Below are 17,449 nucleotides of genomic sequence, written 5' to 3' on the forward strand. Positions count from 1 at the left end.
TATCATTAAAAACATTGACAGAACAGTCAATTTTATGGTGGTTTGTTCCCTATTTTATAATTGAGGAAAATTTTAAGTTTCAGTTAGAGGTTAGTGAAAATAAAGATGTAACTATTTTCCCATCCAAGTCCAAGAACCTTTTAATATTATATTCTTGGGAGTCCTTGAACTCCATGTTAAGAAATTCCATAGCTAGAGGCTGGAGAGGCTGGTCAAAGAACAGTAAAGGAGGGTGTATAGTGGGATAGAGGATATAAGACTGGTGAAAACAGTGTAGGGTAACAGGAAAAATTTGGAATAGCAGTCGAATATCTAAGATATTTTTGAAATCCATTTTCTTTCCCTGATTCTTAGTGCCATCAGCCAAATTCAGCCTCCTATCTCTTGCCTTAATTAATGCAAGGCTTCCTAGCTCACCCTACAACCCAACTTCCCAGCTCCTCCCCACAGTCCTAAGGAATAGCTTCATTTATCTTTCAGTTACGCTTCTGGGGTTCAGAATGACTCAGTGGTTCTTCATTGCCACCCGCATAGGGGACAGCTCTTTACTGTGAATTTAAGGTTTGTTAGTATATGGCTTTGGTCTATGTTTACAGTCTCAGTCTACACTAGTATTGTCCATATACCCCATGATGCAATCAAATTGATCCACTATGGTTCCTTAGTTGGATCTCAACATATTCCTATACAGCTTTTCCCCAGGCTGTTGCTTCCACCTCGAATTTTCTTTCCCACATTATATGTGCAGAAATATTACCCATGCTAAAAGCTTAAGTTCAATCACCAACCATTATAAGAGTAGGAACTTTGTCTTATTCAACTTGGTTTCTAGACTAATGATTAGCTATATCCCTTGCATACAAAAAGATGATTAATAAGAGCATTTAAAATTAAAGGACAGGAGACTAAACATGGGATATTGGGGAAGTCCAAGATTATAGATTTTAAAATTTCGGATGGGATTCGAGGTAGAGTGATTCAGGAGCCGGTCTAAAAGAGTGGGAGAAAAAATTCTAATATCTGAGTGTAAGAAATAGGGAATTGATCAGTTATCAATTGAAGGTTTTATCTCACGTTATTTGGATTAATCTGTTTTCATTTTATTGGGCTTTAGTACTTCATCTTGTTTCTGTTATCATCATCTCCCCACCAGTGAAAAAGAGGAGAGGATGGTGCTATGAGATGAGGTCCTGCTTACTGACTGGCAACTATGGTAGAATGAATATCAGCATTGGGGTGGGAGGTCTAGACAGTATCCTTTACAGGCTATTTTTTTAAAGGTTCCTTCTTACATAGTTTTGACCGCAGCTTTCCATTTCTTAAATTTCGCCTGCCTTTAACCTGTATGAGATTCTGGATAGGAATTCTCATGCTAACCAACTCCAGCTTTCCAGCTCCCCTAGCACCCATTACAGAACAAGGCAATCTCATGGCTGCTGATATCAGATCTGATGAATTCTCTGTTCCCTATAAATTATTCAAAAGCAATTTCAGCTTACCAGAAATGAATTTCCCATTCTATAAAAAAGGCAAGTTTTGGTCATTTTCACCTTAAAATAACATAATGATACTCAAAACTAAATAGATGGATACAGAATATTTCTCAAGAAATTTGTCCTTTGAAGGCTAAACTGACCTAAATTCATATCTCTTTACCAGATTCAAATGCAACTTGATATCTGTTAGATGAAAGAGCTGGGAGAGTATTAATATTAAACTGACCTTGAGTTCTCTCAATTTCTGATGAAAAGTTTCAAGTTGCAAATGTTCCTTCTGTGCTTTCAGAACACATTTTTCATAGCTAGAGCAGGCATTCATACGCAAGCTTTTTATTTTAGAATTCCTTGGGTAGAATTCTGCGCAACTGATTCACTGTTACAATTCCTTGCAATGTAACAAGTACTTCTGACCACCACTCAAAATGGCAGTGAGTACAAAGAGATTTGGGGACCATAGTCTAGTTTGCTTTGTCATCGTGTTTGGCCCAAGGAAACAGGAGATGGCAGGTCTGTGCCACTATGCAATATTTAGGACAAGCATGACGCAGTTTAAATGGAAACATTACCTTAGTTCTGAGGTGAAAGGGCAGATCTGTAAGCAAATACCTTCCATGTAAATGATGATAACAAATGTATCCCAAAGGGAAAAATACAAATGGCATATGTACTTCATGAATAATTTGTCTTAATTGTCTATTCTTATACCCCCAAAATTCCTTGTGAAGAACAAAAACACCAAATTTGACTGATTCTTCTTTTGCCAATTTAGCACATTTTACTGGAATAAGGAGATTAAGTGTATGTCAAGGAAAAATAATGTATTATGGAGCCATCAAATAATTTCCACCCTGATGAAGCCTCTGACATTTTGGTTAAAACATTTGAAGAGTGTGAGTAGTGGTTGAACTGTCTTTAAGCAAGGGTTGTTGGGCTTCTGAAAGATCTTCCCAAAGACCCCGCTGCTACAACTACTGATGCTGCTGCTACTGTTAGGCATTATGGCCTGCTAGAAAAATCTGTGGAAGAGAGAAGTCATGTGCTTTCTCTTCAAATTTTTGATGATGAAAAATAAAAAAGAAATCAAGCATTAAATGTATTGGGCTGAATCAGGCAACCAGATAATCTTGCTTTTTGCTGGTTTATTGGGGTTAGGTCAGTGGAAGGATTAGTAAAAACAAACAAATGAACAAACAAACAAAAAACCTCAATACCTAATGGCAGACGGGAGGTGAGTGGGTAAGAAGTCCAGATTTACTCTTGCTTTTTTGGCCATAGTTTTGTAAATTGAATACAAAGATACCAGTGGACATGAGGAACATATCCATTTCTTCACCATTCCAAATGCACTTGCTGTGTCCTCATTGTTGTGTGCTGCAGGAGTTGAAATCACATCCTTCCAGCCCACAGTTTGACTAAAGGAACTTTCTTCCTACTGTGTCCCTGAGAACAGGATGAGGTGAGAGTTCAATGCTCTTGAGGTTTACAGAGAGCACATTTTTGCCCACAAAATTACACCATCCACAGGAAAACTAATACTAAACCCTTGAAGAAAGCTTTTGTTTACTCAAATCCATAAAGAAAAGTGCTCCTTTGTATATTATAGATTAAAAAAGTCACAAATTATCAAAGACCTATGTCTTGTTAATAAAGGGAACTATTAAAGGTCTCTTTAAAACTCCCTAATGTTTCACAGGGTTCTGGGCCATGCATTAATCATCCCTTTTTGTCTCAGAGGTGTTTTAGTCTCTTCCTACTTTGAAGAACTGAGCCTGTGCTAGGAGAAAGTTGAAGGCCATACTATTTGAAGAGCTGAAGCACTGGGAAAATGCAAATTCTCTAGAGCATCAGTTCTCAACTTTAGTGTATGTAACATTTACTCTGTGTGTGTGTGTGTGTGTGTGTGTACTTATTATAAGCCATATTCCTGAGCCCTATCCCATAAATTCAGATTTGGAAGACCAGATATGATGCCCAGGGGTATCTGATAAGTGTGTGAGTGATTCTAACTTGTGGTTCCCAGACCACATTTCGGGAAACACTGAGGTGGAGATAAGCAGGCTATTTTAAAATCTCTTTTAAGTACTTGCAGTTTGGATTTGGTGCCCTCCGTTTATCCCTTTAGTGAGTCTCTTCTCCTTGTGATGCCCGCCTCCTGTCCTGGCACTTCCCCACAGACCAGGGCCACACTGCTGGACTCAGCTGTCCCCATGACCTCCACACTAGGGAAAGGAGACATGCCTGACATGTTCCAGGATGATCCCTCTCCTTTCCCTTATTTAAACCTCAGTGCCTTCAGTATTTTTCTTTATACCGGGTAGCAAGCACTTAAGAACCCACGGGATAAACTACCTAATGCTTATTGAGATTATAATGATTGAAAACAGCTTGATGCTCTCTCCTCAGGTCCTTTGTAACTAGCTGTTTCCTCTACTGAAATCATTCCCCCAGAACTTTGTTTTATCTTAAATGTCATCTTCCCAGACAAGCATCCTTGATGATTACTTAAAAATAGCCTCCCAACCCTACCACCCCTCCCAGCCACTCTCAAATCCAGATACTTATTAGTTCCTGAAATTATCTTGTTTATTTTCTGTCTCTTCACACAGTAAAGCAAAACTCCGTGAGAGCTGTTGGCCTGGTTTATTAGTTTTACAGCTCTGTCTCTAACATACAGTAAGTTTTCAATAACTATTTTGCCAATAACAGAATGGATATGAACTTCCCCCAGGAATATCTTTTAGAAGTGGACATGGCATGATGGCCTTGTCTGTGTCCCTGGGAATTCCAGATACTTGGGCAGCCTGGGAAGGAAGCCGCTTTGGGAAGCTGGCTTTCTTCTAATTTATAATCTGAACATATACCTGGCAAGTGGGATTTTGCTGTAGGAGAAAGAGCAGAAGGTGGTAGGAGAAGATCAGGAAGGTGAAAGGGAAGGGGTGGATTTCTTCCCCTTTTAAATGTCCTTTCATATTGAGATTTCTTAATACTGGATAAATAGGCCCAACAGGTTATCATCCTAAGACTGTGGTCATATTGCTTACTGCCATTGCATGGCCTTCCTAGGGGACGCTACCCAAAGTTTGAGACTGGTAACTAGTATAAATAGGAGGATTCCAGGTGAATATCAACGACCTGGTTTAAATGCTGGGTCTTCTCTTATAAATTATATAATCTTTAATCCTCGTTTTCATATTTTGGAAAAGGAGGAAGTTGGTCTAAATTATTTGTCTCTTCCTGCATTAACCATAATTTTATGATTCAAATTGCTCTCCCAGGTGGGCTCTGAGAAACCATTTGTGAGTAAGCTACGCCACCTACTGGGAATCACTTAAATTACAAAGTAAGCTTCCAATGAGGTATTGAAATTTGGAGCTGAACTTACTGAAGATTTTATAGGAAACTTGGAAACCCTCTGTTATATTGACCACATATATTGACTCATTCCCTGCTTTCTGAATGCCACGAGCATTCTTCCATTGATGAGGTATTTATTTGTTCCATTCCTGTGAAATCAGAACGACGCTCACGAATCTTAATAGTTCTTATGTTCACCTCTCTTTTAGATTAGCTGGATGAGGTTTGAGGTGTGAACCTGGGAAATGCATCAGGGACTGTGGTTTCCAGGGGGCAGGTAGGTTGCAGTTAGGCACAAAACTGGGGACTGAAGCACTGGGAAGGAAGTTTGGAGTAGTGGAAAGAGAGAAATATGCTTTTTAGCCAAGAAGACACGAGTTTGAATCTGTACTCACGTATGAGCTACATGACCACAGGCAAATTACTTAGATTAAGGTAAAATGGGTCGAGGGGATGGAATCTAGTAGTTGAAACTATGTGCCAGGCCCTGTAATTATTGATTTATATATGATACTTAATTTAATCCACATAAGAGCTTTATCAGGTAGATATTATCATGTCCCATTAAATGTTGGTGGCCCACTGCTTTTCTCATCCTATACTCTCTTCCTGGATAATCTAGATATGATCATAATTTCAATGTCCACATGTATAGCAGAAACAGACACCTGATTGCAGTGGGTTAGGAAAGAAAATGAAGGAAGGTAGGGTTAGACAACTCTTCCCAAGAATTTGCCTTAGAAAAGGTGATGAGAGATAGAAAGTTAGTCACAATAAATGTGTCTTCAGGAAGGTTTTTCTCTCCCCTCCCTCAGGATGTAATAGACAAATATGCCTTTAGATTGGGAAAAAGTGAATTCAAAGATAGAGGCAAGGCCAGGCCAGAGAAGGCCAGTCATAGCAAAGCAGGTCCACTCTCCCACTTAGAGGCTTGTATCTGGCAGGCAGTTGCTTCACAGCAGCATTTAACTCCACTGACTGCGCCTACCCTTTTGAAACACATTCATGTCTGGGCTCTGGAAACGTAAAACTCCTTTTGGTTTTCTTTTTGCCTCGTTGGCTGTTCCTATTCAGCCTCTAATGCTGGATCATCCTCCCCATGCCAGACTTCTGACTGGCTCTGTCCTCATCCCAATGTCTTTGACCTCAGCTCTCTTCTCTTGTAATCTACATTCTTCCTATGCGACCTCATGACATATAGTGCCAACTCCATATGCAAATGATTTTATAACATAGCTGAATCTCTTGACAGATCTCTCCTCAGAGCTCCACCATTCCGTCTCTTCCATAAGGTCTCCTGGATAGCTGCAGGCAAAGAACCATTTTGGTAATAAGCAAGACCATAAGGTGCCATCAGGAATCAACTGTATTGTTTCCTTCTACTGTCTGTTCGAGCCCATTCTGTGGGCCTGGTTTTCCTCTGCTTCTTAGGTCAATTCTAGGGCAAATCCCTTTTCCGATAACTCTTACTTTACGAAAATTCATAGTATAAAATTATTCTGAGATTGTGGGCTGTAGAGCCAGACTGACCTTCAAGGCCCGTACTCTGTTTTACTTCACCCCGCCTCTAGCTTTAGAGCTTAACCGCCTTTAAAAGTGCATTGTTAACATCGTGGCAATTTTGGAAGGGAATATCATTCACTCTCCTTTCGTAAAAGGAAATCAAAGATTAACAGGTCTCATTTACAAAAGAAATTCAAGACACATGACACAAATATTTAATCTTATTTCATGCCCCAAATTTTACTCTTTGTTCAAAATGAAGTCTCTCACGCTATTGTGTGCTACTCAGTCCCTTGGACTCCTCCTCCAACATAGCAAAGTAAATACGCTGTGACAATCACAATTCCTGAAATAGAGACAAGTATTTAAAGCATAACACTGCTTTCTTCTTTGAGATCTGTAAAGCCCAGTGTGTGAAGTGTCTCTCAGTCCTTTTCCCCCCACGTACACCACGTTTGGGTTCTTGCATACATAGATCCCCAGAACAGAACAAAAACTGGCTTGTTCTGCTACAATGTACAGAGAATGGTTCCTTTTTATGAAAAACCTGGTTGAACATTCAGTCTTATCCTTAATAAAGTGCAGTTTCTCTGTTGGTACCTATGAGCTAGATATACCCAATTTTAGGATAGGTGGATTGTAAGGTAAGTGTATCCACCAGTAATTCCTGTTTTTCTGTATCTTCAGCTTTTTTCTCCTTTTTTCTCCTGACTCTACTCTCAGCAGCATTCACACAGAAACTGGTATCTTACACCTTAAAAGTAATAACAAAAACAACTCTGCCCTCATATATCCTTCCTTTTCAGCTGTCAAGGAAGCTTGACAGCTTGGAATTGTCCTTTTGGTAATGGCAGACTGGTCATTAGTATCAACGCTATTACTGAGAAAACTAGAAGAGCTGAAGTATATATAAATGCCTCTTTGAATACATCAGAGAGCCTATAAGACAGTGAAGAATAATGGGGCTGAAATCCAGCAGAAGATGAGCCCAACATTGGGGTCACTTCCACCTGAAGGGGCTAAGAAGTTGAGCAGAGATTTCAACATACTCATGGAGTTCAGACCCCATCGAGGAGGAGGTCCCTATAAATCATGCTCTGAATTAGAATCTTGAAGAATAACCTTGGGAATTAGAATGAATGACAAAAAGACCAACCTTCACAATGCCTGAAGGTTGTCTTACAATTATTTTAGTACTGAATAGATTAAGATGACCTAGGATTAGTGCCCTTACCTTTCTAACACAAACAAAATTGCAGAAATGGCAGATGAAAGAAACAGGCACCTATAGAGGATCCTGATAAAGGATGGACTTTAGCATGACTATGATTAATATGATCGAAAAATAAAAGGCAAGTTCAAGCGTTTCAGCATAAACAGGAGAATATAAACAAATAATCAAATGGACTCTGGAACTGAAAATATAATTGCTGAAATTAAGAACTTACTGGAGTTTATTTGCTATTAAACTAGACAGAAGAATTTCAGAAGAATATATGCAGAATAAAGCACAAAGAAACAACTTATACTGAGAAGTTATCTAATAGTCTTATTGTTACAGTCAAAGCCAAAAGAAAGTGAAAAGACATATTCAATGATCTGAAAGAAAACAACTACCCAATCTAGAATTCTATATCCAGTAAAAGTATTCTTAAAGTATTAAGGGGAGAATAAAGATATTTGCCCAAGATAGCTGAAAAATTCGCCCCCAGCAGACCTCCAACTAAATACCATTCTTTTGGAAGATGAAAAATGTTGCAGGTTAACTGTTTAAAGATGCAGGAACAGATGAATACCAATGCAAAAGGTAGATATGGGTAAATACAAAAGAATATTGATTGTATAAAATAATAATTTCTCAGAGGATTTGCAATCTGTATAGAATTTAAATATATGACAACACAAACATATTACTTAAGGCATGGCTAAATTAGATGCTGTGATGTCCATAAAATAGTATAAGTACTAATTTATGTTTGACTCTAGTAATCTAAATGCATGGTGTAATATTTTTGGTAATCAGTGAAAGAACATTAAAAGACCTAATAACTACAAGTTAAATGGGATCATAAAACTATTAATTGAAAGGAAGCAAGAAAGGTGAGGAATAGAAATAGAATAGAGAGACAAATTGAAAGCAAAAATAACTATAGTAGATGTAAACCCAATTATATCAGTAATTAAATTAACTGTAAATGGACTAAATACTCTTCAGTTCTCACACTATTTCTCTAGTCTCTTTCATAGGCAAGATTTTCAAAAGACTGCTCTGCAAATGCTGTTTATACTTTTCTAATTCATATAATAAATTGTTTCTTTCTCAACTCACTCTATATAACCCAGACTTTTCTTGCCAAAGTTTCCAAGGACTTTGCATAATGCCAAACCCAGCAGATGCTTCCTAATACTCTTCACAGTATGACCCTTCAGCAATGCCAGGAAACACTATCACCTTCCTTCTTGAAACTGTTTTTTTTTTTAATCTTGGCTCCGTGACACATGTTTTCCTGGGTTTTGTTTCTATCTCTCTGGCCACCCCTCTCAATCACCCTTCCTATTTCCTCCTACTTTGTCCACTCTCAGGGTTTGAGAGTTCTCTTTTCATCTCACTTTATATTCTCTCCCTTAGCAATCTCATCAATTTCCATGGCTTTAAATACTACATATATATATATATATATATATTTGCTATACTATAACTATACAGTATATATAATACTCTAAATGTAATTCAAATTGAACTATTGATCTCACCTTACCCTATACCCTTGTAACCTGCTCCTTTTTCAGTAAAAGATATCTTATCCAACCAGTTACTTTGATCAGAAACTTCGGAGTCATCCTTGGCTGTCCTTTATTTCCCCTTTCTCTACTACATTTAATCTATCACCAAATCCTTTTGATTTCGGCTTTTATATATTTCTAGAGATCTGTTCACTTAGCTTCCTTATTCCCACTCTGGTCAAGACTACTTACCTAGGCTCTCCTCTTGCCTAGACTACGGTACTAGCATTCTAAGTGTTATTTCCATTCCACTCTTATCCCCCTCCAATTTATTCTCCACGTAACAGTCAAAATGATTTTTTGAAATTGCCTTGCCCAAGAGAATTTTGGTGGCTTTCTATTGTAGTTAGAAGAACATTCAGAAATCCTTGTCATTGACTCAGGACCCTGAGTTGACAGCCTCCTGCCTAACCCTTTAGCTGGACCTCCTGCCTTCCCTGTCCTCTTCCTTGCACGCTGGTGTAGCCGCACTGGGATTTCTCAGAATTCCTCAAACTTGCCAAGCTTTTTCTCCAGCTCAGGGACATCATACATGTTGTTTTTCCTGCCTAGAGAACCCTCATCCCAACCATCTGTCCGGCTAGCTTTATTGCAGTCCTCAGGCCTAAGCTAAAATATTACATCTCAAGAAGGAATTCGTTACATACTCCCATGTCTTCTAATCTATACTAAACCCTCCATTTCACTCTTGTGCCAGTTACAAACTTATTGCTTCTCAGCTCCAAATTCACTCTTCAATCTATGCTCTGCAATAATGGATGGAATTCCTTTCCATAGGTTTTTTTTTTTTTTTTTTTACAGTAAGTGCATTGTCTTCTCAGTAGAGGGCGCTAGAGGAACAGTGCAAGAGGAAGGGGCCCTCCCTCTCTTTTCAGCGGTTTAGGGTGGGTCTGCAGTGGGAGTGTGTGGACATCTGGGGGTGCTCTATCTTAGCTATTCACCCAGAACACACTGTCCCTGGAAACCTTGCAGCCCTAGGGTGACCTGATGATAACCTTCCTGTGACCCTCTCCATATGGACATCTCCTGCCTACCCTGGTGCCCTGATTCCCTCTGCTCACTTCCCCTCTCCTATAGGTTTGTCTCCTGCAGTCCTCCCTGCACTATCTCACTCCAGACATTCTTCGCAACAGGGATATCTCATGCTTCAGGCTTCCTGCCACAGTGGCATCCCCAACTCCTCTTATGCTCCCATGCACCAGCTACCAGCTTCAGTTTACCTGCCCCATCTGTGCTCCAAAGGGTTGCTTCTTGTTTGCCCTCTGACTGCCGAATAACTACCTCTGTCTCAGCGAACTAGTGAGCAGCTCTGATATCCAGTGGATTCAACTACATTTCCCAACGAGATCTGAATCCCCAGCCTTGGAGAGGGGTACCCTTTCTAAGTTTGTCCTTCCTTGGGTACTTTCCCTTGGTAGCATATAGATTTTTCTTATAGCCTATAGTGATTCTTTTATCATAGTTTAATAATTATTTATATTAAACTTGTTTAAATCACTGTTTGATTGTATCTCTTGTTTGGATTCAGACTGCTACAGTTCTCTTCTCCCATCCCATAATTTTTCTTATTGTACCAATCACAATTGCATATTTATTCGTAAGTCTATTTCTTAATATCAGTCTCTTCTATGGAACTATAAGTACAAACAGGGCAGGCACCATGTCTGGTTTTTTTTGTTGTGTGTTTTTTTTTTTTTTTTCCCAGTGCTTAGCATAATGCCTGGCTCTTAAATATTTGTTGCATGAATGAATACTGTATAGCTGAGTTCACTTTCTGCTAATTTAATCTTTTGTGTTCTTATTATGCCCCCTTAACTCTTCTCAGTCATTGCTGTCTACTCTAAAGATTAGACATAATGTATTCTGGAATTTGTAGCATTACAAGGGATCTGATTTTGGCTCTTTATAAACAAAATAAAGCTGTATTTTTATATTCTACCATCTCCATGTTAGACCTGTTGTGGTGGTGATGCTCACAACGGCAGTTACTCAAGATGTTTTTTTCTTAGCTGTGTCCAAACTTACTATAAGATGTACATGTCTTTTCCAAAGAGGACTAGAAGCAGTTTTTTTAAAAAATCTATTTTAATTCTAACCTCTCTACCACCATACTTTTAATTTTTCACATAAATTCTACCTCAGGACTCATACACTCAAATCCCTGCAGGGCCTAGTTAGTAATTTAAATGACTGGGCTCAGTGTAAGGAAATGAGGAGTAGTAGGGATTATGGCATATTGGATAGTACCTGCTTCACCTGAATGCATTTCATTAAAAAATTTATGAAAACTTTGTGCAAGCCAAATATAACATCTGCAGGCACCACTAGCCCCATGATTGCCCCCTGGCAAGCCCAGACACTGCTCCAAGAATCATTCTTAATCTCAAGAACCAGGAATCTTAAACTATGGGATGCTCGACATAGGGTTGCTTTATGTGTTTGTTTTGCTGAAGAAGCCATTAAAGAAAAGCTAGCATCTACTATTGTCACCGTTTCACACGAGGAAACAAAAATTATCATCACTGAGAGGTAGAAAGGACACAATCTCAGGATAAAGAACCATCTATTCCATGAAAGAAAAATTGGCAAGCTTGCATTATTGTTTTATTTTTGTCTTCTGACTGTAGATGGGAATAAACTTTGCTGTGGGACTTATCCAGGCTACAAATCAATTCCTTCAGAATGGCCTTGAAAGCTTACAAAAGAATATACAGTTTCCAGGGCCCCACTCAGGAGGGAAGGGGGAAGGAGATAGTTTGCATGTGTACTCTGGAAAACTCTTCAGGGGCTTCTGAAGCATACCCAGGTTGGAACCTTCTGGTCTGTTCCACTTTAATACTCAGAATACAGAAAACAAGGCTAGACCATCATTTCTCATCCTGCTTACAGAGAATCCTATTTTCCTGCACTGGAGGGAGACAAAGTTTTTGCAAAGTAGCTGTACGGCTCGCATTGCCACGAAAGGCAGACACCTCCTGGTCTATGTCACAAATAAATGATTCACAGTCTAGGAATGAGGAGTCTTCACAATGATTCAATATGAAAAGTTGCTACTCATTTTTTTAAATGTACTGATTTCTTTATAGATAGATAGATACATAGATAGATAGATAGATAGATAGACAGATAGATAGACAGACAGATAGATACTCCTTGTTCCAGAAGGGAATTAAGGTCATTTAAAAAATATATAAAATACAAAAAAAGCTTAAAATCAAGAAACTAGGGCAATATAAAATAAAGGCAGAAAAAATAAAATTGTGTCATGGATAAGGTAAATAACCCAAGCTCCTGTTTTTCACGCTTATTAGCAGCAGGTCACACAGGTGGTTCAGAGTGAAGCCAGCCGGGCAGAGGACATAGGAAGCAGTGGGCCCTCTATTGAACTGGGCAGCTCTCACCCTCCCTAGAGGAGGAAGTCACTACACAGTTCCCACCAACTGTGACTAGAGAATTTTTCAAGAGAAATTGGAAATTGGAATTTCTGTGTGAAATCTCTAAAATTCATGATGCTTTTGCTTTTGATTAAAAAAATTAAACATCGTATTGCATAGGGCAAAGAGAACAATTCTGCTGATAAGACCTGACCTGCTGGTTGGTTGTTTGAACGGCAGGCCAGCATCACCTGAAGTGCTTTCCCCACACCCACAAGCCCAGGCCTCATCCCAGACTTGCTGAATGAGAAACAACTGGGTTGAGGACTGGATCTCATATTTTGAGAACATTCCCTAGAAGATTTCAGTCCTCACCTATGGTTAGAAATCACTGCTCTAAGGAAATCTGGGAAATGAAACAAAGTATTTCAGGTGGCTTAGTAGGTGCTGTGCTTCAGAAGCCTTACTGACATCAGTCCCTGTAACCTAAGGAACAGTGCCCAGGCACAGCGGTCTAGTAAGATGTTAGCTGTGCTTTGCCTTAGCCCACTTTGATTTCTCTAGGGTACTAGGTATATAGTTGGGTTCTTATTTTATTGGCTTTGATAAGAAAGTTTTCACAGAGGATCTGAAAGTAGGAATAAATCAGATAGAAATGTATGCCAGCCTTGACTTATGCAGCAGCAGAGAAAATAAATTACAGTTCTCTGAACTTCTGAAGAAGGAAAAGTTCTTTAAAAGTCACTGGAGAGAACACTGTTTCTAGAATCCTACCACATACATGGTACCTTACAAGACAATACTTTGGTAATGGACTTCCTGTACTTCCCAGGGTTTCTTGTTCTTACCCACTCCAACCCTTTCCCTTCCCCTTAGTTTACCTTCTTATGTCTGTAGTAGTGGATGCAGCCATCATGCTTCAGCACGAACCACCGTTTCCTCCAACCGTTCATGAACCCGGACTGAGTCCTCTTATATAGGTAGCCGCGGCAGGTGGGCCAAGGCGTATTGGGACAGCAGCTGATGTCAGATCCCACCACCAGAGTCAAGATGTCTGGACCTAGAGGGATGAATTTGAGATAGTTCAGTGGCTGAAACTCTTACAATCAACTGGAAGGATTGTTGCTTTTCAGAAGGAATGGATGAAAAAAAGGTTTAGTTACCACAAATGGAGTCAGTGAAATAGAATTCTACAACTGGAATGAATCAGAGAGTTCTTTAGTAATTCAGCCCCTCGTGTCGAAGAGGAAAATGAAAACTGGGGAGGTAAAGGGACTTCTTTGAGGACCCATAGCTCATAAGGGGTTGAATCAAATGTGAGACCCAGGTTTCCTGATTCTAAGACAGAACTCTTTCTATTCAACCACATGGCCTAGTTGGGTCTGATTATGGAGGACTCAGGTCTGCTCATTCTGTCTATAGTAACAGCAAGCTAAATATTTAACATATTTTGATTTACATCCAAAGAAGGAAGATAGGTGATGTTTGGCTTTTCTATCTCACTTTTATTCAAGATAATTAGTTTCCTTGACCTGTGTTAGCTAAAGGGAGGATCTAAACCACTGCTAGTATATGTTGCCAATATTGTCTCTGATCAAAATCAATTACTAACCTTTGAACTTGAAGTAGACAGAAATTTTAGGAGACTTTAGGTACAAATGTTTTTTATCTTTTTTTTTTTTTTGCCTACCCAACTCATTGCTGAGGATTTGACCCTGAGCTTCCAAGTGCCTGTCTTCTCCTTCTGGAGTGCCTGGACTTCAGTGGTGCCCCCTTTCCTGTAGAATCAGTGTGGTGAAGAGCTTGAGAAAAATTGTCCCTGTCCCTGATAATATGAGGTCACTGTTTACCAATTGTGCTGTGATGCTGCCAGCATGAACGTAGACTTTCATCATATACCTACCTCTTGATGCCTCAAGAAAATTCTCTGAATGTCATTCAGACAGACAGCAACCCTGACATGCGTTGAAAACTGCAAATGGGCTGTGACTACATTTACAATTCCTCTGAGATGGAGGCCGCATCCCTGAAGGGGGACATTTGGCCTTGGCAGCACTGACTTCATCATGATGTCTGACATTGAGATTACCAATCTGTTTAGAGCTGTCCATGGAAACGGGGGTCAGTGAGGAGACTCCTCTTATATAAGTGACAAGTTCCAACCCAGGGGATCATTTCTGGCTGAGCCACATGGCCCTGAAAATAAAGATTTGTCCCAGAAAGGCTGACACAGTCTTAACTTTAGCAGCACGCAAAGCACCTTGGTAATTAAATAACTCTGCGTGTTGAGATGATTCTTCATTGCCATGTAAATACATTTTAATTTATTGAACTGCCCTTAAGCTCCTGTCAAAAACACATCCAGAATAATTAGAAGAAATGCTCCAGATTGACCGGCAACCCACAAATGTCTTTGTCTTTGGACTTCAGTCCCCAAAGAACTGCACTCCTGGACTAATATGCATAGTTGACACATCTGCCAACTTATTTATGTACTGCTGCAGTGGGCTGCCCCTGGAGGTCATTTTTCTCTCGCTTACAAAGACTGCATATGGGTTTCTCTGATACTGATCAAGCTAAACTTGAGTTTCAGCCGGCCGTAAACATAACTTGGTACACCAAAAAATTCTCTCTGGGACAAGGATACAGATGGTCCTATATTCATATTGAAAGGAAAGTTGGTGCATTCATATTGAAAGGAAAGTTCTTCATGGTCACAGTTAGGACATGATCCTGATGCATGAGGAGTTGCTGAGTTCCAAACAGCTGTTGGGTGGTGGTGGTTTTATATTCTTTGCAGGTCCTATCCAGGGCCAGGAGGACCTGGGCCTGACATTTACAGAGACTTTAGACTTTGGATGTTATCTCCACATTAGATTATTTATATACTCATTGTAGTGTGTGTGTGTGTGTGTGTGTGTGTGTGTGTGTGTTTTAAAAGAACTAAATGTTAAATACAAACAATTAAACCCTCTGGTTCTGTTATTATTTATCTGTTAATTTACTGGGAGCCTAAAAATATGCCAATGTCCTAGCTCAGTGCTTCTCAAACTAAATGTAGATGCAAATCACCTAGTGGGTTTGTTAAATGCAAATCCTCATTCCGTAGGTCTGGGATGAGGCCTGAGATTCCTTATTTGTAAGGAGCTTCCAGGTGATGTTGGACCACAATTTAAGTGGCAAGTCCCCAGGCAACTGTCAGTTGCTGAGAGGCTCTGCTCATGAGCACGGTCTTTGTCACCAACCACCATGCTGCTTTCTTTCCTTGGCTCTGATTTAGTCTCCCCTTTATGCTTTCATTTTCATCCCCAATATTTTGCAACAACAAAATCATTAGTTCCACGACCTGTCCCAGTGCCACCATTACTTCTTTCTCTAGATATCTCCCCACCCTGGAGAAATGGGACACATAATCATTGCCTTCCTCTACTGGACACCCCAGAAATCTTTCCTGCTTTTTGGGTGTGAGTGGGAGGAAGGATGCGGTAGGATGCATGGCCTGATGTGAAAGAGTTAAGAGAACTGTTTGTTTCATGAGATGAAAGAGTTTGAAAATCCATGTCTTTAGCAAATACAGCTCTTTGGTGACGACGTCCTTAAAAAGAAAAGCTCTCCAGCAAACTCTTCTTCCCTAGCGCTTTGGCCTATAGTTTTGGAAGTAAGGAGTTGTGGGTGAGGTTATTTACAGCTACAGGAGAGAGAAAAATGATTTCTTTTTCTAATTCACACTTTCTCCTTGGATCACTGTCTTTTATTATGCCACCAATCTTAAACTGTGTCAGAGTCGCACCTCTGCTGTCAGACAAACTCCACCACCCTCGCAGGCGTGGATGAGCAACGTGCAAGATGAGTGCGGTCCCCGAGGGCTGGCGCAGTGGGCTGGTACTGCGTTCAGCTGTGAGGTCCTAGGCTCCAGAGGCACCTCTGTGCTTGTTTTTAGTACAGCCTGCTGTTAGGGAAACAAAGGAGCCCTAATGAATCCAAAGGACTTCCAGGTTGATTAAGCTTCATTGTTTCCCTTTCCTCTCTTTCTTTTCAGCACTTTTCCTTAATGATTAAATCTTCTATTTGACTCTGCAAGTAACCAAGCCCTATAATAGCTCAAACCAGAAAGTATGAGGGACCTAATTAAATAAAAATTCACATGGAGCTATTGTCATTCCCAGTGTGATACTGAACGCTTTCTTAAATCTGTTTTGGTATTTCCATCAGCAAAATTGAGGTAATTTGTCTAGGTGTGTGTGATTAGTATTTTTGAACAGAATTGTTATTTGATTATGTTTTATTTTATATTATTTCCTATTATATAATATATAACATATACTAACATGTTATTCTATTATTATTGAATGGAATTATTATTTCAATAATAATTCCCCTTTCTAATGCTGGTCTAGGAAGATATGATAACACCTGCACTGGAAGCTAACAAAATTGAGTTTTAATCTTATGCCTGTAAGCTTTTGGCCATGCCTCCGAGATGCTGGTCTGTGTACTGATGCTAGGCAGGCTGTGAAAGAACCACCAGGGAGACTTGATTAAAATTACAAATGTGCAGGCCACCACCCACCATGAATTCTGTATTTAAGAGTTTCTCAGGTGATTCTGGCATACAGTTAGATTTAAGATTTAATGTTTTGAGAAAAGTTACTTGATGTTTATATATCTAAACCAGCAGCGTAGCAATCAGTAATATAATAGGATTTTACCAAAGTTTCACATGCATGGGAGTGAAATTGTACAGACATATATAGCAGTCAATCAGATGGACTTTTAAGAAGTTTATGCAAACAGACCCAAGAGTCAGGTGGAAACATGCAGATTTTTAAACACGCTCTTAATAGGTACCTGGTAAATATATATTTCAAGACCTCTGTGTTTCATTTGAATTTAACAAAAAAGCTCTATCCTTTGTTTCACAATTTTTACTTTCTT

At 39.5% G+C, this 17,449-nt stretch overlaps 2 protein-coding genes across 2 annotated transcripts in view; one reads left to right on the forward strand and one right to left on the reverse strand.

The window, feature by feature from the left end:
- Positions 1-17,449, forward strand: part of LOC307184305 (uncharacterized protein) — a 247,185-nt gene that overhangs the window by 158,204 nt on the left and 71,532 nt on the right. The window lies entirely within an intron of this gene.
- Positions 1-17,449, reverse strand: part of LOC307184057 (uncharacterized protein) — a gene marked incomplete at both ends in the record, with an annotated part of 99,836 nt that overhangs the window by 38,500 nt on the left and 43,887 nt on the right. The window contains one exon of the mRNA XM_079917304.1: positions 13,396-13,574. Within this exon, the coding sequence (XP_079773430.1) occupies positions 13,396-13,574 (179 nt within the window). The remainder of the gene's footprint in view (positions 1-13,395; positions 13,575-17,449) is intronic.

Source organism: Stenella coeruleoalba (genome assembly GCF_951394435.1).
Source record: "Stenella coeruleoalba genome assembly, chromosome: 3".
NCBI classification, from domain to species: Eukaryota; Metazoa; Chordata; class Mammalia; order Artiodactyla; family Delphinidae; genus Stenella; species Stenella coeruleoalba.